This window comes from Siniperca chuatsi, linkage group LG20 (genome assembly GCF_020085105.1).
Source record: "Siniperca chuatsi isolate FFG_IHB_CAS linkage group LG20, ASM2008510v1, whole genome shotgun sequence".
Lineage (NCBI taxonomy): Eukaryota > Metazoa > Chordata > Actinopteri > Centrarchiformes > Sinipercidae > Siniperca > Siniperca chuatsi.
The window spans coordinates 13,460,929-13,484,837 of record NC_058061.1 but is presented as its reverse complement, the minus strand read 5'-3'; the positions used below and the strand labels follow the sequence as shown (position 1 = coordinate 13,484,837).

Sequence of the window (23,909 nt, the reverse complement as noted above, 5' to 3'; positions counted from 1 at the left end):
TCATGGCGACTTCCGTTTCTAAGATATTACTACCGTAAAACCTGTAAAAGAGAAGAAAGAAATGTTTTCCAACTTCTTGGAGTCATGTAATCAATCCGCAGTGTTGTTCCTAGAACCATAAATGCCACAATCTGAGAAGAAGAACAAATACACGAGTGAATTGAACAATTAAACAGAACAAGACAACGTAGAGGGAAAATAAATAAAAGAGGATGAAATGGTCAGTTTGATCTGATTTGTTCTCAGACGCATATTTTGTTTTAGGACTTTTGAGTGCAAATGCACTATTAAAAGCAGGTGAGCATTTGTAAAATATTTGTAAAAGCCAATAATATAGGCTCTTTTTTCCATGTATACTCTGTGTTTGTTTGTTCGTAATTTGTAACAGCTGGAACAGAAACACTGACCCACTGATATAGCTGAACTTATTTTCAATTAAAACATTTCTTTTCTCTTGGTAGAATAATGTGCAGAACTCCTGAAATGTAAACTCTGGACTGCTGTCTATTCGTGGCAGAAAACTTGAGTACAGTGCAATGAACACAAGTAAATGTGTAGACACACTCTGTAAACTAGTTGTAAAAAGAGGGCAATTGGGCCACCTTTTAGAGTAGATGAGGCTCTTCATCTTCATCTTGGGGCTGAGGAAGGATTGTCATTGGGAGAATTTATTGAAAGATTTTGCTTTCAAATTCAGATTTTGGAATTATTGCCTGAAAACCACAAGGAATGAAGAGGAGCTCAAATCTGTGCTATATCCAAAAGGATGTAGATAAAGACATATACAGATGAGATTAAGAGACTGTCCACATCCACAAATTCACGTGAGGAGAATGTAAGTATGCCTACATTAAATCCCATTCCTGAGTGTCAGCTTACCTTCAATCAAACAGATAATATTTGTAAAAAGCTTCTACTTCAACTTTTGGGATCCATGACACTATGGATAAATAAGCTGATTTCTTGACCTTACTGTTTTTCCTTTTGAGATACTTGGTATGGCCATGATGAGATTAGCAGCACCCTGCAAGGCTGCAGACTGCAGTGAATGCCAATCAGAGGGGAACAAAATGTTCCATAAGATTTACACCAGGTAACAAAAGAATTTTATTTATATTTTTTGCCCCATTTCAATCCAAATGATGTTAATGATGTTTTTTCCCATTTAAGATAAAATGTATTTATCAAACTGCCAAAAGGGAGATTTTGGAGTGAAGACTATTTGTTACATTTCTAACGACTTAAAAAATGCTCTTAAATTTAAGAAAGTTCAGCTCTCTTAAGTTTTTTAAGAAACATGTTTTGGACATGATGAATAAATGATGAATATGAAAAAAGAGAGAGAAAAAGTGTTTCACATGTTCAAATCAAATGTGAACATAAGGCAAAACATGAGTTATAGAAATTGCTTTTGTCAGACCTTCACTTCAAGTTAGATGCCTTCATCTTTCAAACTCCCAGTTTACAATGCAGCTTTCCTGTCAAATAGTTGGAGTCTCATACCAAACTCAAGACTTTCTCAGACTTGACACAGAAAACAAACTCTTTTCACAGACTGAGTAGTACTAATCATGACGAGTAAATTGTCCTTTATGTGTAAAAAAGTGGAGTGCCCCTTTAAAAGTATGCAAACATAAAAAATGAATAAATAATATTAGAACTACTACGACCACTACTACTACAATTACTACTAATAATAAAATTAACAATTATATCAAATATGCTATAACAAAGAAATCAACATTGTTTTCTAAAATGAATCTTAATTTCATCTCTTTTAAATGTTTGAAACAAACAGGTGGAAAAAGCCAATTATGAAATGGATCACGTATTTTTATTGTACAGCTTTGTCAAACCATTTATTTGGTTTGTTGTTGTAAAAATGACTGCGTACATAGGGAACCCTTTTCAGCTGTGCCCCCCCCCGGTGGTTGCATGACTGCTAGAAAAGAGACTTTAGTATCTCTGTTGACCAAATTAGGAAATTATTTATATTTTTATATGAATTATATTTATTTACTGTTTTAACAGTCATGAAAAACAAAGTTTACCCCCACCATTTAAAAAATGATTGTAAGAAGTTTAGTGTAGGCCTGAATAATAGAGAGTTTTTGGCTACATTCAAAACTAACATGTGAGTCACATCAGATCTGACCAGAAATCAGCGTTGAGCATTGGGCTTGCATTCTGATTGCCTGAGATTCACAAAACCCAGCATCTTTAACAGTCCTGGCTGTCAGTGAGCTTTACTGTATGCAGGAGGAACATCGTGTTAGAGATGAAGGTGGTGACAGTGAACTGCTCGCCTGCGTCCTCACTGTTCCCTTCTGTGACTGTGGAGAAACATGGCCCTAACCTCAAGTTCACTCACTCTTACTCTCTGTCTTAATCTTTAATGGTTCCATACTGTTGTTTTATTAATGGATCTCATTTGACTGCTGTTTTGTTTCCAGAAATACTTTCCTCCTCTGGTGGAGCTGCATACTAGCCAAGAGAAAACACTGAGCTCTCAGATGTGAACGTGTGGAACTACACATATTTAAATCAGGATGTTGCTGGAGCAAGCATCTGTAGTCTGTAATCTTTAGTGACTTAACCTTCATCCGGATAAAGTGATGTAAACAAACATATGTGAAAAACATTTTGTCCTTCCGCAACACAAGGAACTATTTGTTTGTTCCGTAAATCCAGGGGCAAAATTAATAAATGTACATGAAAACATTACAATGTGACCTCTCCATTTACTTTGATTACTCAAGTATTTGTCTGTATTTATTGCGTGTTGGTACCTCTCAGGTCTGTGACTATTTCTTGGAAAGAAAATTCCTCATGATGCTGTAGATGATTCACATAAGGTGACAAAAGCATGTACTTGCATGTAGCCACTGCAGTCCAGTGCCAGATCTGCTCACTAATGTCTTTGCGTAAAACTTGTCTGTGCTAGGGTTACTTTTTTGTTGTTCTATATGGAACCCCAAAGTGTTCAATATTAAATAAATAAAAAAAGCCATTATTAAAAAATATATCGTATAAAATAATATGAATGAACCAACAATTTGTGAAATAACTGAAGAAATTATTAAAACTCAACTCATTCTGAAATGTTATTTAAGCCTTCATTTTCACTACATTTATTTCAGTATAGACATTTTTATTTAAATGTGTTTTTATTTCATTCTGGCAAGTTTTATTTCATAACAACATTTTCCATGACAGTGATGTCACAGCCCTCTCACCTTTCAGCCAATCACATGCCCCCTGATTCTTTTAAGCTAGCAAGTTTAACACATGCTACCTAATTTAACCAGTTAGCTCCTGTCAGCTCAAGCAACAGTAATGCCGAAGTAATTCCGAATCAATCAACAAGAGACTGCTGCTGTAAATGCTGTTAACATGTAAACCTGCCTTTTGTACTGTAACATCTAATACACTGTGTATGTTTTGTAAATTCAAAACTTATGGAGGCAAAGAGCATGAATTCAGTGATTTATTTTTATTTCTGTGTTAACTTTCTTCATCTTTATAGAAAAACAACGAAACAGAAGCAAACTATAGTTGTTTAGAATTGTATCCTTCATTTAACTTATTTCAAAATTCAAGCATTATCCTTCAGGTTGCTTTAAACATTTATTCCAATGGGTTTCTGCTAACAGACTGCCTGCTGTTAAATGTTTCTACTGTTGAGATGAGCTTATTTTCATTGAAAATATTGCTTCAATCTTTGGCAGGATATTGAGTGTTTGAATCCTGGAATGTAAATTCTAAACAGCTGCTTCTGGCTGAACTGAGCACACAGCGCTCCGAACACGTCCAGCTAACTTTTCAGTTGCATGTCTACACACATAAAATATTTCTTCTTTGCAAGCTATATACAAGCTGAAATGAGAATAGCAGACCTTTGTCAAGCGATCTTTTACTGCAATTAGGTCATCATTTTGTTGACTTAAAAAGTCCAAAGGTGTGTTTCAGCCGGAGAGCGCCTACATGTTTTCTTTCTCTCACAAGTTAGTTTTTATCTGTATGAAATACTGAGACAAATTCAAGCCTCTCACTGTGACACAACTATTGTTCTCTTTCGTAAAAGAGAAAGAAATGCAAGTGGCATGAGTGAAATAATAGTGTTAACATAATCATTTGTTGAGCTGTCAGATTAAATGTTCAACCTCTTTTGTGCTCTTTGTGTGTGATTATAGTTTGCCTCTCTGTGGTGTGCAGAGCTCTGTTAAGACCCTCCCCTGTCCCTTCCTCAAATTACAGAGGAAGCAGTTAAGATAGTATTGTGAGCATAAGTGGAATTCATACGTAACTGGGAATGTTACATAAGGGCACTTTAGTGTAGGTCTGCCTGTGCAAGTTCCAGTGATCGCACACAGACAAGAACCTGGTACAAGCACTCAGACGGCCAGGTTATAAAGATAGAAATAAGGCGAAAAGAAACACATTTTACAGTGACTGAAGCAGTTCAGGAGGGATTGTTTTTGGGAGAGCCTACTGAGAGATTCTTGCTTTTGGATTCAGATGTTGGAGAGGATTTAGGCTGAAAACCACAAAGAATCAAGAGGAGACAAAACCTAAAGATTCCTGCAGACACGGAAACAAGGAAGAGATAATGAGAGAGTGACCAGGATGTACACACAGTGATTGTGGGCCTGACAATCAAGCAGGAAGAGCTCTGCACACAGTTGGAATTTATGGTGTACAAAAGCAAGTCAGACGTGAATGTTTGACAAAGGACCAAAAGCCAGCTGAGAGAGGAACTGCAGAAGACAGGATTTCAGGAAGAACCACTGTACTGGCCTCATTTGAGCCATTTCACAGTCGAATTTTGGCTTCTGGTTCTTTGTTTTTCTCAAGCAAACTTTTGACAGCGTCAGTCATGTCAGAGGAGGGACAGTTGTCCTACAGCGAAGCCATTCAGAAGGCCAGCGCCTCCATCACTCGCTTCCCTCTCATCCCTGTCAGAGGAGTTCCTCTCATGAGCTACATCGCCAAGAACTGGGACTCCATCTGGGATTTCCGTCCTGACCCCTCAGACCTCCTCATCGCCACTTACCCTAAAGCAGGTACTCTGTACTTGTACGTGTGTTTTTATTGAGGTTCTGATAGTGTTCACACAGCTGGTGGTGAAAGGTAACTAAGTACATTTACACAAGTACAAATTTAAAGCACTTGTACTTTACACTTATCTATATGTCAAAGGAAAATATTGTACTTTTTACTCCACTACATTTATTTAACAGCTTTAGTTACTTGTTCAGATTAAGAGTTTGCACACAAATCATATGACAATCTTATAAAATGTGATGCATTGTAATGAATTACACTACCCAACACTATATAAAATAGTTCAAATTAGCTCCACCTTGACAAACCACAACTGTAAAATGCTGCTTACACATTATGCAACATTAATAATAATCCAATAATATAATATATAATAGTTTAACACTCACAGGAGTCATTTTTCAGGATTATGAGTACCTTTACCTTTGATACTTTTGTCCTTTTTAAAGTACTTTTTATTTTCAATGAACTTGTTTATTACTACTTTTACTTAAGTAAAGGATCTGAATACTTCTTCCACCACTGAAATAAAGCTAGTATAACAGAACACAGAACATGATGCACCCATCATGTAGTGAAGCTGACAAAACAAACAGAAAATAAAAGAAAAGGTACATAAACTAAACAAATTCAAGCAAACCAGCAACCACACTAGACCAATCCTCCAGACGGACTTCTTCCAGAAAAGCAATAAAGGGGGAACAAATTTACCTAAAATCCTCAAGTTTGTCCTTCAGAGCAAACCTGATTCTTTCAAGGTGGACACCTGACAAGTCATTTAGCCAATGTGGTTTTGTTGTTTTTCCAGTGTTTAAGGCCATAAAGAATGACAAGTCTTTGTGTCACCCTGAAAGTGGGTCAGTGTCTGACAGGACATAAAATTGTCACAGAGTGGAAAAGACACATTTCTAGGAGTTAATGTGTATTTTATTTTGGTGTGGGTGAAAGGTGGGATTTCTCCTCAAACTGGTGAGATTCAATACATGGAAAATATCCTATTCATTCAACTCAGTGTTAATTTGTGTTTCTGGGACATAAGGGACCACGTGGACCCAGGAAATAGTTGACCTGCTTCTTCACAACGGAGATGCTGAAGTCTGCAAACGAGCCCCCACACCTGTCCGCAGTCCTTTCCTAGAGATCTGCTCCCCACCACCCATCCCCTCAGGTGTGTAGTCATGTTGTTATCTTTGCATGTGTGTGACTGCATTTTCAAGTTTTAATTAAGTACAATATTCTATATGGATAATACATTTCTAAAATAAATTCATATTTAGGGGTTGAGCTATTTCCACTTCACCTCCTATTTTCCTCTGCACCTTCTGTCCAAAATATCCACTCCAAGTGCACTTTGTGTCCACTAGCTTTTGATCCAAATACATCCTCCAACTACGTCTGACTGTGGCATGTCAGAATTCACAAATCCACTTCCTGGAGGAATGTTTTCATAATGGCTTGTTTCTTCCGCTTTAATCAGGGTTAATGAGCTATTAACCCATAAACATTTCCCTCAGGCCAAAATACCCAAACAGCTGAGTGACAGACTCAAACATGTAAAGACTGCAGTTTCTGCTGGTGGCAAAAACAAACAAACAAACAAGTTAATTGATTTTTTGGCCACTAAGGGCTTACTTACACATTCTTCAGACATGGAGAAAGTTTAGCATTCATTTCGAGTCTTGTTTCTGACCACCTGATGAACAAACATTTTGGTTTCCACCATCTCCTGAGTTGGTTCTTTACCTTGCTAGATGCTTGACTGTGTTAGCTAGTGGCTAACTTTGTATTTCTGCTCTTTGGTGGTCAACAGGGGGTCATTCCTATGTTCCCAGGGTCCTACATTCCCCAGATTTATATGGCACATAAAGGGAACATGACAAATGGTCCTATGTTCCCCAGTTCTAGGGTTAGGGTTAAGGGATTAGGGAACTTAGCACCCTGGGAACACAGGACGCTGGGAACATAGATATGCTCCCCTGGACAGCGTGTACTTTGTTTATCAGAGTTATTTTGCTAGAAATGGCTGCCTACGGGGTTTGATGGAAGCAGCTTAGACTGTCAAAGAAATAGTTTGACATTTGGGGAAATACGTTTATTTGCTTTGTTGTTGAGATGAGAAGATTAATACCACTCTCATGTCGGTATATGTACGGTAATTATGAAGCCGCAGCCAGCTAGCTTAGTTTAGCCTAAAAAAACTGGAAACAGGGAAACAGCGAGAGTGAGCTTTAGAGGTACTGGTAGGAGGATTTTGTTACATTTGGACAGAGCCAGCCTAGCTGTTTCCCCCTGTGTCCAGTCTTTATGCTAAGCTAAGCTATGCTAAGCTAAGCTAAGCTAAGTGGCTGCTCGCTGTAGCTGTAGTTACATTTTGTTTGTATGAAAAGTGCTATACAAATAAAGTTGGATTGATTGAATGATTGACATATCCTTTTCCCTGAACTTATGTTTCAGGCCTTGATCTTCTGAAGAAAATGGATCCCCCAAGAGTTATCAAGACACATCTTCCTTTTCAGTTGGTGCCTCCTGGATTTTGGGAAAACAAGTGCAAGGTAAGACTTGATCTGTCAGATTCAACTGAGAGCAAATTCCTGCAGTGACTTGTATTGCTTCACACTGAACAGTAAATGCATGTTAATATGGTGAAAGGTTTGTTATACAATGCAAGCAAATGGGGTGAGAGGTTAACAATACAATACCATGCAACTGCCTCATTAGGTTACTAATTCTCTGGATTGTTGTTGAAAATCTTGCCTTCATCTCTCCCTCCTGATCATGTGTAAAGGCTATTTACGTGGCACGCAATGCCAAAGACAACATGGTGAGCTACTACTACTTTGATTGTATGAATCTGACCCAGCCTGAGCCAGGGCCGTGGGAGGGTTACATCCACAAGTTCATGCAAGGAGAGTGTAAGTAGATTAAATCACATTCCTGAGTGTCATTTTACCAGAGGTTCTTGTGTATTTAAAAAAAAAAGTAAACATGTAAAAGTGGCCGGTGACTTCTGCAATCCATGACACCTTAGAAGAATGAGTTAGTTTCCTTATCTCACTGTTTTTCACCATGAGAAACTTAGTATGCCTCAATAGCCATGACAAGATTAGCAGCACCCTGCAAGGCAGCAGAGTGAAGGTAATACCATTCAGAAGAAAAGGTTCCATCAGATCTACAAAAGAATTTCAGCTGTTGTATTTTTTACGCTTAGGGTTTGTTATTTCTTCTTTGGTGTCCAATTACAATCAGTAAACTACTTTACTGACACAGATGCAATTAAAAAAATTTTGGTCAGGACTTTGGAATCCTTTTTGCCTTTTGTATTTTGTACTTTTTAATTGAGGCACCTTTATTAAAGGTTCACAAGTTGTAACTAATTCCTTTATTAATGTGTGAGAAATTGTTTGCTAATGCTTTACAGATCAGAGAGTTGTAAGAACATCTTTTGGGTTGCCAGATTGTGAAAAATCCCTTCAACCTCCTGTAGCATGACATGTGTCTTTTTAGCTTTTTAATTAATCAGGGAGATGAATTAAAGACCTTTTGAACACTTATCTTCTGGGAAAGGGCTCCACACCACCTGGAACAAAATCTATTTATTAACAACCTATAAACATTTGCAACTGCAGACCTTAAGGACTGTTGTAAAAAACAGCCACTTATTAAAGTGGCTAATCAATATTTTTCTGCTAACAATTGACAACATGACTACTTGTATGTGAAAGGTGTCGTTCGTAGTGATGAACCTACAGAGAATGATCATGTTACTCTGCAGTTCCCCATCAACTCTTGGGAGCATTTTTAGTATCTTTCAGCGTATTGTTTTGGTTCACTCTCACCGCTCTCATACCTTTGTTTTTGGCCACAACAGGCAGCTGTTTTCAGCAAAATAGCTTTGATAAACCACCTGCACACTTCCTGCTCAGCACCAAACAGCAGGCAGACACAGTTAGCGACTAGCTGGTGAACATAATGGAGCATTTAGCAGCTAAAGAGCCAGATATTTCCCTCAGGAGTTGGTGGAGACCAACAACAGAGCTAAAAAGAGAATTAATTTTGGACTTACATTTGTCTGGTAACCAGAAACACGACTTCAAATGAATGCTGATGCTGCTCCGTAACTGCTGGATGTGTATATAGGCAACTGTTGGTGATAACATGTCAGTGCTATGTTTACAGCTTGTTTCTGCTGCCCCAATTGGCCAAACAAATCAGTAATTGCAGGTTCAAAGTGTCTCACTTTCTAATACGCCATCATATCCGCAATTATAAATGTTGATAATCCATTAATAGATACTCATGGGTTTCTCACTTTGTAATAATCATTGCATCAAAATTAAAGAACTCACTACAAAAACACCAGCCAAAGGGATTTTTCACAACATGGCAACCCAAACGTTAATGACCTATAAACATAAGTAAATGATTTATTCACATTAGTAAAACATTAGTTACTACTTAAATGCTCATTGGTCACAGTTGGCATAAACCTTTAACTGTAGTGGGAGTAATGTTTCAATGAAAGATGCTCAGTGAATTTGGTTTCTACAGTGTCATGGGGGTCCTGGTATGACCATGTGAAAGGTTACTGGGTGGAGAGAGAGAAGAGGAATATCCTTTACCTCTTCTATGAGGACATGAAAGAGGTAAGGAGAACCTTTCTATAACATATAACGACTCAGTATTACCAAATCATGTTGTACGCACTCCTATCATCATATTTACTCCCCCAGAATCCTCGCCGTGAAGTGGAGCGCATCATGAGGTACCTGGACTTGTCGGTGTCTGATGAGGTCATCAGCCGAATTGTGGAGCTCACGTCCTTTAAGAACATGAAGGAGAACCCGATGGCCAACTACTCCTGCGTGCCAGCACCTGTTTTTGATCAGTCCATATCTCCCTTCATGAGAAAAGGTGAATCACTCTGCTCCCAGCCTTGTCCAGAAGCAAGATATTGATCAAAATGATTAGAAATGAGCAGGGCAGGGCATGTACCAAGGTTTCAAAATTAGGAATACAATATCAAGAACATCTTGTCGCACAGGGAGGAGGGCTGACAAAATACCATGAATGGCTTATAATGTAATATAATATTATAACACAGTTAAGTCAACCTTTCTGTCAACAAAAACTCAACAGACAGGACTCACTACTCTGTCATTGTATTGGATTGTATCATGATATTTTGTCTTCTCCTTGTACTTCACATTCTACAGTACAGTGGCGCCCCCTAGAGGTTTCTGGATTTCTTGCCTTTGCTTCTGTTTTTTTTTAATAGACAATGAGAACTTTATGCTCAACTAGTTTAATGATTAGTTGATTAATTGCAAATTAATTGGCAACTATTTTGATCATTTCTTCATTTTTTAGATACTTTTTCAAGTAATTTTTTTTTATTATTATTATTATTATTAATAATAATAATAAAAAATTATTTTTCTTGTAGTATAGTAATCTGACTTTCTTTGAGTTTTGGACTTTTTTTCAGCCGAAACAAGCAATTTGAAGACGTCAGCTTGGGTTCTTGGAAATACTACATTTTTCACTGTTTTCTGACATTTCATAAACCAAACAATTAATCAATTCAACAATGAGAAAATAATTGGCAGATTAATTGTTAAGGAAGATAATCATTAGTTGTAGATTATTTTAGGGGAAATAACTGAAGAACTTACTTCTCAGTTATTTGCTAATTACAACATATATAGTTATTCATTTATATATCTAACACTGTTGTATTCTCTTCTGCATTTTCTTTCTTTACAGGTGAAGTAGGTGATTGGACAAACCATTTCACACCCGAGCAATCAAAGATGTTTGATGAAGACTATGAAAAGCAAATGAAGGAAGTGAATATACCATTCAGGACCCTCATCTAACAGATTTTGGGTTTTCCAAATTGATGCAGCTCTGCAAACCAAAGACCGATGAACTGACACTGTGCAGCACTCAGAGGGCAGAAATACTGACAGAAAATTTGACACAAGCGAAAAACCAAAACAATGAATGAATTAAAATACATTTGTTTGACTCACTTCTGAAGCCTGGATGTTAAACACTGTAATCAGTGCACCTCCTGATGTGTAGATAGAGGAAAATCATCCAAGTGTGTGTTTAAAGGATCAATAAAAATGTGCGCCACAATACAAGTACATGAGTTTGTAATCACTTTATTGCAGCTTATCAGGTAAACAATATATAAGACCAAAAGTGTTGTGACTGAGTGGACATGCCCATTTTATGTCATGAGACCTCCAACAGAGTCCGCTGACTGCATGGAGCCTATAGAGAGCGCTGGCAGCTGGAGGCATGTGATTTTTCTGCCCATATGAAGTCATTTTGCAACCCTACACCACACTGTACAGAGCCCAGCCAAAGCAGGGAGGCTGCACGAGACACGAGCAACAAAGACTAGAATAAAAATAATGAGCTGGAAAGTCAATCATATGAAAATGGACACAAAAACACAACAGCTGAGAATATCCAAGTTTAACAAAAAATCACTTTTAATACATACTTTATTTCTTAGAATAAAACCTTAAATATTGTTATACTTTATCGGCAGGGATACTTCCCTTCATTTTAATTCAATCTCCTTCCTTATATAGAGGCTATTTTTCTGTAGATTTTTGACAAGTTTTATTGTTTTTTTTTGGTACGTTTTCCTGTGTTTTCTCCTCTCTCTTTAATTGGTTGGCTCACTATGGCTCTCCTCTTTGGTTTTGATATTCCTCTCTCTCTTCTCCGCCTCTTTCTCTCCAACTCTTAAGATCCTCTTCTTCTACATCTCTATTTAGCTTCTGTACCTGGTAAAGAGAAATGGATAAATCAGAGAGGGAAAGGATGTTTGGACACATGATTTGGTCAACAATGGAAACCGAATAGACCAACACTTAAACTATATCTTCGCAGACAAACATGATTATTACTAAGTCAAAGTGTTAGAAAGTTCCCTAATTAAAGCAGCAAGCAAACTAAGTCTGTGCCAGTGGTGTGACACTAAGCTTAAGTCATTGTGCTTTTATCTGCAGGCCCAAACTTCTCGAGTCGGTTGAGGAGCAATGCAATAATATTGTCGTGTTCACATGGATGGCCCATCCATGGTCCAGTGATAGAGATCATTAAATGGGACAAACTGTAACCACCTGGCCCTTAAAGCAAAAGGCAAATTTAATGTTGTAAAATAAGAAACATGGCATGCAAAAGTAGCTTGACCAGGCCTGAATGATAATCACAGTGTTAGTCCTCTACAGAAAACACCATTTTCCAGGAAGGAAAGTACAAGAACTTTCCCAAAGAGGGTCTTAAACATGGACGTGCATGGCAATCCCTTTTAAAGAGTCTCAATATTTTATTAAAAAGTTTGGTAACACTTAACTTTATCCTGCTCTATTTATCATTTATAAGCAGCATGTACACATATAATAAACTGTTTATAACATATATAGTGCAGTTCTAAACAGATATATGGACATTTTTAAGTTTTTATGAATGTACAGTATTTTCAACAATTATAACTTCTCCTATTAAGACACATCTTATATAATTACAACTGTTACATTATCTTGTCATTCATCATCTGCATATATTAAGAGATACATTTGTTGATAACTGCATCAATAAACACTTAAAACACCTTTTTATCTGCTTACAACTACATTATAGTGTGTTATGAAACATTTATTCTATGTACTTATGTACTGCTTATAAATGCTAAATGGGAGGGTTAAAATAAAGTGTTGCTAAGGGGTTTTGTGGGACTCCGACAATATCAAGCCTTTTTACAAGTGGTACCAGGACAGGTATTGGTCACACTCGTACCGCAGACAGGAACAACCCAAAAAACACGCTGTAATGCTGACGCTGACAGCAGCAACTCAGAGGTGATTAACTCGCCTTCTGAGGCATCTCATGAGCCGACATGACATCAGAAATAAGCTCAGAGGAGGACATCAGATAGAGATAGCATGGTACCTTGTCATTTTGTGACAGATGTTAGATGAATTTTTCCATTATGTCATTAAGTAGTAGGGAGAACCCAGAGTTCTCAACAGGAGTGTCATAGTATATAGTAGACACCACTGAAGACAGATTTGCATAAGAGCAGGAATATACGCCACAAAACAGAAAATACACCCACATACACACAAACTCTAGATACACAGTGATAGCCACTAGCAGTGCAAGTTGTTGGAATACCTTTCTTTAGTTACAGGCTAATGGTGGTGGGTTGACTGAATTTAGTCTGGAAGTAAACAAAAAGGGTTAAGTGAGTAAATGATGAATGGAGAGAGGAGGGAGTAGTGAGAAAGATCAGACAGATGAAAAGAGGCATTATCGAACTTTTATGATAGATTTGTAGATAGATGAAGAGATGATGTGATAAAATGAAATGACAGTACAGGATGAAGAAGGATTACACTTTGTTAAAATATTAATAAATAATTAACAAAAAAGATGACAGTATTAATACATTAAAATGATATTAAAGCTTTTCAAAAGAGATCAGAACTGTTATTTTGGGAAATTAGGTAGATCTTTATATTTTTAATATGTCAGAGTGAATGTGCAAAAATGCAAGGCTACTTACTCTCAACGTAGTTGCGGGCAATGAACTTCAGCACCTCATCAATGGCGATGACGGGGAAGGAAAGTTTCAAGACTACCATCCACTGGTCTACGCTCAGATGGGTCAACTTGAAGATCATCTGGGGGGCAAAAGTGTGGGAGTCAGAACCGCTGCGAAACTACAGTGGAAAGCGAATACAACAAAAAGGGGAGCACTGGTGGCTGACTTACGGGCAGAGGGTCAACATAGATGATCATGAAGTGCAGGGACATGGAGAGGGTCATGGCAGAAATCAGCCAGAAGTTGCTCCATGGCGGCATGCGCAGCAGAGACTGGTTCTCAGACAAGCTTGAAAAAAAAAACAGGAATTATGCGAATAACTATCTGTGTTACCTAAGAAACCACTGGAGTCATCATCAAAAGCAGAAGAAGAACTCGAAGCCTGGTGGATTGTCATTTAAATTTTAAATTTGTAATGCTGAAAAGTGTTTTTCTGTACTAGCTGTAAAACCCAATTCCAACACATGTAAAGTATTACCTGTTGAGAGCGTTGCACATCTCAATGGTGACCAGCACGGACAGGGCCATGGTCATGGGAGGACAAGCCTCAAAGATCTCACAGTCAATGCCGGCGAAGTCCTCGTTCTCATCATGGCACTGCATGAAGTGGGACTGTACAGAGGAGAGGTAAGGTTATTCGGTGTCTGCGTGTGAGTGTTTGTGGAAGACAACATGAAAGAGAGACAATTACTTACCAGCTGATAATAGCTGACATTGGGGCCAGTTGGATCGTAGAGGAACCACCAGACAGCACCACCAACAGTGGCAGCACCGACGTATCCTGTTAGGAAAGATAAGTGTCAGTTTAGGCAAGTGTTTTCCCTGCATTTAAACAAAATCCAAACGCAATGTCCAAAGTCCTACTTACCACCAATAGCCATGTATCTGAAGAACAGCCAGCCAGAGATCAGGGGCTCTTTGGGGGAACGTGGGGGCTTGCCCATGATGTCCAGATCAGGGGGGTTGAAGCCCAGAGCAGTGGCGGGCAGACCGTCAGTCACCAGGTTGACCCACAGCAGCTGGACGGGGATCAGAGCCTCGGGCAGGCCCAGAGCAGCAGTCAGGAAGATACTGAGAGAGTGAAAAAGGAAATAAAAGAACAAACGGGGGGCCGAGATTAGAGAAAGATGGCGTTTAGGTGTGGATCAGAATGTGCGTCACATAGGCCACTCACCAGACGACCTCACCGACGTTGGAGGAGATGAGGTAGCGGATGAACTGCTTCATGTTGTTGTAGATAGCTCTGCCCTCCTCAACAGCAGCCACAATGGAAGAGAAGTTGTCGTCAGCCAGGACCATCTCAGAGGCAGACTTGGCAACGGCAGTGCCAGAGCCCATGGCGATGCCGATCTCGGCCTTCTTCAGGGCAGGGGCATCGTTCACACCATCACCAGTCTGGGTGGGAGGAGACAGACATACTGTAAATACTGGGCAAAAAACCACTTATAGAACAGCTGAAAAACACTTAAAAGAGACAAGTACTGTGTCTGTGTCAAGTTTAGGTTGTATCCTATGCTGCTGAGCTCTTACCATAGCAGTAATGTCATCAAAGCCCTGCAGGAACTCCACAATCTTGGATTTGTGGGATGGCTCAACACGGGCAAAGCAGCAAGCCCTGCGCACAGCCTCGGCCTGTTCGTGGAGGGGCAGATCGTCAAATTCACGTCCGGTGTAGGCCTTGCCAGAAACATCCTCCTCCTCAGTGAAAATGCCAATGCGACGGCAGATAGCGATAGCGGTTCCCTTGTTGTCACCTGAAATATGGCGAAGGAGAAGTTTGGTGGAGAGTCGGTGAAATGACATTTGATGTTTCTGAGGTGTAAAACACACATTTTGCACCACGGGGGAGTGGATAACATATCAAAAAACTACAGGAGTAGATACAGCTGTTTTACATTCTGTATACTGTAGATACACATGGTTACAGTGGATGTTTTTACAAATACATTACACACAATAAGAATGGTATTTAACACAGGTATCTTTGTGGTGTAAGATATACCAGGATCTAAGATACATTTCTGTGTAGTTGATGAAGAAAACATCCCAATAAAATGGCAACTGGCCTTTTTAAAAGAGAGGAGAATTGAATATACAGTATATTGTATTTACTCTCTTCATTTTTAATACTTAAAAACTTCATTTTTAAATACTTAAAAATACTAAATTTGAATCAAAAACTTTATAAGGCTACACTTTATCTAACATTTAGATAATAGATTTTCCCTTTAACAGCTAACTCAAAATAGCAACTGTTGCCAAAAATACTATGTACATACATAAAAATGTATGATTATGTTCTATAAGAGAACACATCATAGCACATTTATGTATTAATAATTCATCCCACCCATGATACTAACCAGTGATCATAATGACACGGATTCCAGCATCTCTGCACAGCTGAATGGAGCTAGTGACCTCCTTACGAGGGGGATCCAGCATACCCACGCAGCCAACAAACGTCAGGTCAGTCTGAGGAGAGACGTGTGAATGGAGTCATTCAATCCAAGTTTTTACATGTAGTCACAGTTGTATTCACGCATTTCAATATCAAGTCCATGAAGTTTTTTAGTTCTCACCTCGTAATCGGCAAACTTGGTTGAGTCCTCAAGGTTCATCTCCTCCATCTTCAGTGGGGTGTCGCGGGTGGCCAGGGCCAGGCAACGCAGGGTGTCGCGGCCGGTACCCCAGTCCCTGATAACAGCCATGATCTTCTCCTTGATGGCGTTGGTCAGGGGCACACGGGTGGTGCCAACACGCACATATGTGCACCTGTCAATCACACCCTCAGGGGCACCCTGTGGAGGAAACTGGATGATTATTTTGTGTTATGATGAATGCTGCACAGTCAAAAGTGCGGGTGTCTGACCAAAGGCTGTGAGAAGGAGGAAAGAAAGAAAGAAACTAGCCTTCACAAACATCTTGGCACCACCATCACCCTTAGAGGGAGTGCAGTACACGGACATGGACTTCCTGTCACGGGAGAACTCCAGAGTGACGTTCTTCTTCATGAGCTGCTTGATCACCTGTTGGAGGATACAGCGATAAAAGGTTTTTCTATTAGATAGGCAGTCACCTTGCCACAGGTTAAACACTAAACACTGCAATTCTTTGGGACAACTAAGACTGATCTAATTAACTAATAGTTTTCAGTGGTTCACAATTAGCTGTATTAACAATAAAAATGTGAATTATCCTCAACATGTGGCAAACGGCAGGAGAAAACTTACTGAGCAGCAGGCGTTGGCTCTCTCAATCCTGGACAGGTTCTTCACGTTGGTGTTGAACACGTTCATCTTCTCAACCAGGCACGACAGGGCGGTCTCAGTAGCCTCACCAACCTTCTCATAGATCTTCTTGGTCTGGAGAAAAGGAGGGTGATGGAGAGAATTGGTTAAACTGTGGAAGGCCACAGGGTTTCAGTGTAGCAAATACACTGCATAACTTTATGACTTTACCTCGTTGTAGTCCAGAGAGGAGTCGTTGCACAGGGCGCAGATGGTAGACAGCTCAACAAGGCCGTCGTATGCGCTGCAGTTGGTCTTGGCACCTCCCTGGGAACTGAAGGACAAAGAGAGAATTACAAATTAATGAGAGGTGGTTCATGTGCACTTTAATGTATGGCTGATCCTGGATTTGAATGATGATGGCCAACTTACACCTCGCCCTCGGGGGTGTACTTGGAGCCAGAGATATCAAAGGCATCAAGGTCAACATGGTCGCCATCAACACTCTTGATAATGAACATCTGTGGCGGAGGAAACAAAGAAAGATTTAATTGTGTCCGAAGTACAGTATGCTAGTTTTGTAGACGAACTGTTGACGACACAATGTCATTTTTGATACCCACCTTGGTCACACACATCTGGTTGGTGGTAAGGGTGCCAGTCTTGTCGGAGCAGATGACGGAGGTGCAGCCCAGGGTCTCCACAGAGGGCAGGCTTCTGACAATGGCGTTCTTCTTGGCCATACGGCGGGTACCAAGGGCAAGGCAGGTGGTGATGACAGCGGGCAGACCTGAGGAACATTGTGTTCCCACACATTGAGTGTGATAACCAAGCAGAGGAAGAACAAACATACACTCTTCTCATACACTCACTCTGACTGTCACTTTCTGATCGTGCTTCCCTTACCCTCAGGGATGGCAGCCACAGCCAGAGCGACAGCGATCTTGAAGTAGTAGACAGCACCGCGGATCCATGAGCCTCCGTGGACCGGGTCGTTGAAGTGGCCAATGTTGATGGCCCAGACAGCAATACAGATCAAGGTGATAACCTTGGACAGCTGCTCGCCGAACTCGTCCAGCTTTGCCTGCAGAGGAGTCTTCTCCTGCTCGGTGGCAGCCATCTGATCACGGATCTTGCCAATCTCAGTGGAGACTCCGGTGGCCACAGCCACACCGATGGCCTTGCCAGCAGCGATGTTAGTGCCCTACAGAGGAGAGAAGAAGCAAAGGGTAAAAATACAGGTAATAGTAGGGAAATGAAGTAAGGAGTAACAGGGAGAAAACACTGCAACAGTGAAGATAAAATATTGATATTGTGGCACTTACAGAGAAAAGCATGTTCTTCTTGTCCTGGTTGACAGCTCTGAGGTCGGGAACAGACTCAGTGTGCTTGATCACACTGACAGACTCACCTGAGAGAGAAAACAGAAAATTAACTCAAAACTGCCAATGGAGTTAGGACAGAAAAACACGTTTTGGCAGATTTAAGGTTTCTTGAAAGCTTACCAGTAAGGATGGACTGGTCAACACGCAGGGTGGTGGACTTGATGGAAACAATCCTGATGTCAGCGGGGACTTTGTCACCAACTGTGGGAATCACAAAGAAGCCATCATTAAAATTAATTATTGTTATTATTTACTAAATTGTCATAGAATGCATAAATATTTTTCTTTAATTTACATAAAACATAAAATAAATGCAGCTATGGTGACTGTGTATATTTGCAGACTACTTTTTGCGTAGTTAGTGACTGTATTAGTTGTAAGTAGCACAATTTATGTCGCCCATAATGAAATCCCTCACTGAAAAATATTTGAACAAACATCCAAAATTGTGGTAGAAGTTATTCCAAATTTAGGGCCAAATGCTCAGAATAACTTTCTATACTTCATCCATAATTAGACAGAACCTAAACTGACACTTGCATGGCCCAATGAGAATGAACCACACATGGTGGGGGGTGGGGACAGCCAGCTAGAGAGGCAACAGGTGTACGCTGACAAATGAACAGAAGTGGGCGATGGCAGGGAGAGGAGAAGAGGTGCGGCAGGTGCTAGTGGGGGTATTTATACTCATGATTTTGCTTTCCTTCAGTCAGCATGTTTTTGCTAGTCCATCCTGCCTCACTCACATTGCCTTAAAAAGAGATGAGGCTTTGCCATCAGCCTTTAGCAGACACATATATCCTGAATTTGTGTCTGTCTTTCTTTCCCTCAACAGAAATGTAGCTCACTGGATGTTTGTTGTATCTTTTCACAGCTACATTTCCGCCTTTAAAAAACCGAGACAACTAATGGACAATCTTGACATTTCTCACCTGACACCTCCACAATGTCTCCAGGGACAATTTCTCTGGCCTTGATCATCTGCACACTCTTTCTGTCAGAGCGGTAAACTTTGCCCATCTCAGGCTCATACTCCTTGAGAGCCTCGATGGCATCTTCAGCGTTACGCTCCTGTGGCGCACACACAGACAAAAAGACACAAACACTCATTAAAAAGTCAAAGTAAGTAAAGGGGGTCAGCTAAAACAACAACAGAAATACACATTCACAGACTTTGAGCCAAACTTCATGGAGAAAAAAACCTAATGCACACTCTAAAAATGATCAATTAACTGATGTCAACACGCCTGTTTATCCTTGCTTGAATGTAAACCATACTCATTTTGACCTTGATCTGGCAATGTTCTCTAGCAGGCTTTCAGTCATTACACACAGCAATTACACACTGATACACAACCTACTGATGACACATGAGTAGGTCAAATCTATGATCTGATGTGTGCTATTCCATCTTAAGTTACCATATGTTATGACAGGTTTTCTTGTCTTTTTTTCAAATAAATACCAATTATTGTGTGGAAAGTGGTGCATCTATGTTTATACACATCATATAACTGGAGGGACTCTGCAACAAGAAAAACACATGCTGTGTTTAGAGATAATATTGGGAGTGCTAAAATTTGATCTGGGAAGCACAACATAAATCTTCTTATAGCAGGTTGCCAAAGTCAGTTACGTTTTCGCTGAGAAAAACAGGAATGAAGCAGCTGATTTAGACACATGTCGTGGATGTGATTATAACAATGTTCCCATAGTGACTGATGCCTGACAGCAGTGCCAATTACTTAATGGCATCCATGTAGAAGAGCATGACTTGCATAATGTGAATTATCCATCCGGCCTGCTGTCAAAACAGACATTGCAGTCAAACATAAACTGGGCATGAGGTCTGCAAATAATTGCTAAAATAGTAACTCATTTATTTATATTCTTGAATTGAAATTAGAGTGAATAAAATTGTTTATTTAACATTTACTCTATGTTGTAACAGCAACTTTAGAGCACACACTAACTATTTTGAGCTTCAAAGCTGTAAAAGTGATAATGTTACAGTTGCGCAACCGCGTCTGGGTGGAAAACACAGCAGTAACTGGAACCTGTGTACTTTCTGTCATCGTTGCAATGGATATGTCTTATTGCGCAATGTGCTGGGCCTTGTCACTGACCTGCCACACTCCAACAACGGCATTAGCGATGAGGATAAGAAGGATGACGAGGGGTTCCACAAAGGCGGTGACAGTCTCCTCGCCTTCCTCGAACCAGGCCAGCACCTGAGGTCAGAGTGGTAAAGAGCAAATCAGTGTTTGTGTGAGCACAGAAATGGAGACAACAGGGACAGCAGGTGATATTGCTCCTGTGAAACAGCATGCAAATATGTCTGAACCTCTGTATTTAATGCACCTTAAATAAAATTGCACTAAATATTTGCATTGTGTCTGAATGAAAAGATTCCTCACATATATAATGTGTAAAGTCTGACTAATAAGAGGGTACATTTTCTGGGATTATGGAGGCTGCCATGGGCATTTATAGCTTTGTATGCATGTAGCATGGTTTCACATGGCATATAGTATATAATAACATGCAAACAATGCGAAAAAAAAATGTATGAATGATTTTAAAAGCTCAAATATACTGCCATATTCAAGACCATGTCTTCATTTACTTTAAAATGTTTAATCAGTTCCTTTCTTTTCCAGTGTTAGCGCCTGTTATTTTGATAGCACTTTTGTATGTTATAATATGATTACATAATTGATATTAATTTGATCTCAATGTCCCATAACTCCTTGCTCCTTCTGACTTTAAACCTCTTTCTGTGGAGGCCCTTCGTTCCTTCCTTCAGGCCTGACCTTTCCCGAAGGATTCAGTTTCTCTCCTCAGCTTGAGGCCTTCTTAAAATAAACCCTTACCCTTCAGCCCCCCTATACTTTCCTGACCCCCATCTCTCACTAGCTCCTCAATATTCGCCTTCTAAGGCCATCATGACAGCTGCCCGAAGGGGTGAAAGCTGGGTATAGGAATTAATACACCTCCTACAAGCACTCGCAGTCTCCCTCCTCTCAAGTTGTCGTCCTCAAAAATACACGGATGGGTGGAGGGACTTGGAGGGGGAAGTTATCTTGACATAGTGACCAGACAGAAATGATCACCTACAGCATGCTCACTGGAAGAGGTTGTGTGGTGGGTTTTTAAAGTTAAATGCAATAAATTACCTGTTTCAAGATGGCAATCAAGAATGTAAGAGGGGCCAGAGATTACTGTGGCAAAAATGGAAATGTGAGAAAAGTAATTTGGGGTTGATTGCCAGACTTTAATCTGAAGAGTTTATTCCTGTTAATGAGATTTGTAAAAGTGTGCACCTGTTCTTTTTTAGAAAAAAGGTCAAGTGAAGTGTCTGATCCCACATGTTGTCAGTGTCTTGTGGAATTTGTTGCTACTATTATGTCTACTACAAATCCTACTACTGTTACTTGAGTTTAAAATGAACGTGACAGGAATAACCATGGTTTAAAGTTACTGACATGATTAAAAAAAATACTAACACTTGTTTACTTACAAAAGAGATGCAGGCAGCCAGCAGCAGGATCCTGACGAGCAAGTCCTCGAACTGCTCAACGATCAGCTCCCAGATGCTCTTACCTGAGCGAGACAGGCAAAGAGAGACAAAGAAAAAAATCAATATAAATCAATGGATAATTATCACAAAATCTAAATGCAATTACTGAAATATGTGAAAGTGAAAGTGCATTTTGGTGCAAAGGGAAGTGTTTACAGTCTATAGTGTGGATTTGTGATCTTTGTTGCTAAAGATGGTCAAAATATAATATACATAGCCAGGAGAATGTCATTAGCATGTGGGCATCACACAATCAAAATGCTGCCTGCATGTATTTATTGTTTAGAGTATTAATGATGGTCTTCCCATGTGGGTCAAATCAGGTGTCTGGATGTTCTTGTTCAGATTTACACATTTTTGTGAATGTGGCTGGATAAACACTTACCCTCTTCAGCAGGCAGCTCTGGAGTTGGACAGAAAGATGAAGGAGGAGAAAGGGTGTGGAGACAGAAAGACAGGAAAAAGGATGGTTAGTTCAAATGTTCAGAAAAGAGAGATGGCTTTCATTGAGAAACACTTCCAACAAAACTTCAGGAGAAAAGTTACACTTCTTGGTGTAAGATGATACATGTGACCTCAAGATCTTTGGTTTCTCAAACTTCCACCTTTTCAAAAATCCCTGTGTGCTTTATACTTGGTGACTTTAAGCACTGTACCTGGATGCCTGGTATTAAAAAGACATTGTACTGTATTCACTTATTTGATATTGAATCAGCTTCCTTTGATTTCTAACCTAGGCCTGATGACGCTGCAGTGACTGTTCACTTTATAAATTCCTTAATTTTTAAACAAACACTATGTTTAATAGCAGCTCTCTAACTGTTTCAAGGCAACAGAAACAACAAGAATGTTGCTGCTTTTGAACTATATTACAGAGCCTTTGCTATCTAATTTGCCATTCCACTGGTTATTGATTAGCAATCATATTACAGATAATTTAGCCATAAGCCATCTAAGGACCCCCCCTTTTTACCCAGCCTAAAATTATCCATCTCTCCTGTTAATGCCTGCCCCATATATCACCCAGGAAGCTTCTTGAGCCATCACCTGTCTCTCTCGCTCTTCAGCCATCTTCTTTGGCTATCTTTAAATAGCTCTTCAAAGCCCTCAAAGTCTCTGCTTCTCAATGTCTCTGCATTTCTACCAGCTGTTGCAACTCCTCTCTAAAAAAGCATCCCATGCAAAAAACTCAACCCAGCTCCAACTCAACAAGTGTCTCTGGAAACTCTGGAAAAGTTTTGACTCTTCCAGAAACTGTTCTAGCAAAAGTCGCTGTACTTTGTTTGAATATTTTGAATGCAAACACTCAGATCTTTCTTTAACTGTGATGTTAAAGAAAGAAGAGAGAAGTTTCTCTATGTGGTCCCTTTCTTCTGTCAGTAGGCCTCCCACCCCATCCCTGATGCCCGCACTCTCACCATTGTGGCCATACTTTTCCAGGTTCTTCTTGAACTGGTCAGGAGTGAGACCGGTGTTCTCATTCACCCCGAAGTAAGCCAGGCATTCTGCCGGGGTCTTTGCGTGTGCGTTCTCCATCCTTTCTGGAGAGACAAGGGATTTCCTGTCTAACCGTACCTATCCGCGCTCTTTTACTTCTTGTTGTTCTCTGCAGTTTTTACCTTTGGTCCACCACCCGCACCTAGAAGTGTGGCACCCTCCAATTCAAGAGTGCTGGACTGACAGAAAGAGCGAATAAGCACATACATGCTCAGGGTTTTATACCACCAAAGGGCTCAGGATTGGTGGACACCCCGCCGACACACGCCTCCAAATTCCAGCATTGGAGGACATGGTGGTGGTGGGGGGGTTGGCGCGGGTGGAGCTCGAGGTGGAGCAATGGGGAGGTGAGATGGGGCACTTGGACAGGAACTGAGGACAAGGCTTAGATTTGGAAAGGAGGCAATGCAGGAGAGTGGTGGTGCAGGGGCTGGAGGGGGTGAAGGGGGGGTCATGCAGTGGATGAAAATGAGATCTGTTTTTGGAACATGCATGGTCAGTGGAATAAGAAGAAGGGAGAAGGTGAG

At 40.1% G+C, this 23,909-nt stretch overlaps 2 protein-coding genes and 1 long non-coding RNA gene across 4 annotated transcripts; 2 read left to right on the top strand and 1 right to left on the bottom strand.

Annotated features, from left to right (window-relative positions):
* The first annotated feature begins 155 nt into the window (after positions 1-155).
* LOC122867958 lies at positions 156-2,748 on the top strand. Its single transcript, XR_006376028.1, has 4 exons — positions 156-297; positions 698-835; positions 990-1,093; positions 2,454-2,748. It is a non-coding gene; the product is annotated as an uncharacterized LOC122867958 (long non-coding RNA).
* Positions 2,749-4,270: 1,522 nt separating this feature from the next.
* On the top strand, positions 4,271-11,210 carry sult1st6 (sulfotransferase family 1, cytosolic sulfotransferase 6). Its single transcript, XM_044179431.1, has 7 exons — positions 4,271-5,063; positions 6,104-6,232; positions 7,519-7,616; positions 7,850-7,976; positions 9,613-9,707; positions 9,795-9,975; positions 10,828-11,210. Exons 1-7 carry the CDS (start codon positions 4,877-4,879, stop codon positions 10,938-10,940), a joined length of 930 nt encoding a protein of 309 aa, XP_044035366.1. The 5' UTR covers positions 4,271-4,876; the 3' UTR covers positions 10,941-11,210.
* Positions 11,211-11,215: 5 nt separating this feature from the next.
* atp2a1l (ATPase sarcoplasmic/endoplasmic reticulum Ca2+ transporting 1, like) lies at positions 11,216-23,585 on the bottom strand. 2 transcript variants are annotated; one of them, XM_044179425.1, is made up of 24 exons: positions 23,304-23,585; positions 22,271-22,288; positions 21,826-21,908; positions 20,432-20,536; positions 19,238-19,376; positions 18,426-18,506; positions 18,246-18,331; positions 17,827-18,124; positions 17,544-17,710; positions 17,353-17,441; positions 17,152-17,254; positions 16,924-17,055; positions 16,603-16,719; positions 16,273-16,491; positions 16,054-16,165; positions 15,221-15,444; positions 14,865-15,085; positions 14,559-14,761; positions 14,386-14,471; positions 14,169-14,302; positions 13,861-13,978; positions 13,652-13,769; positions 13,261-13,306; positions 11,665-11,867 (listed from the first exon to the last, which is right to left on the bottom strand). In XM_044179425.1, exons 1-23 carry the CDS (start codon positions 23,419-23,421, stop codon positions 13,302-13,304), a joined length of 2,976 nt encoding a protein of 991 aa, XP_044035360.1. In that variant the 5' UTR covers positions 23,422-23,585; the 3' UTR covers positions 11,665-11,867; positions 13,261-13,301. The 2 variants fall into 2 exon arrangements, with proteins under 2 accessions (XP_044035359.1, XP_044035360.1); XM_044179424.1 differs by lacking the exon at positions 13,261-13,306 and having other exon boundaries at positions 11,216-11,867.
* Between the last annotated feature and the right edge of the window lie 324 nt (positions 23,586-23,909).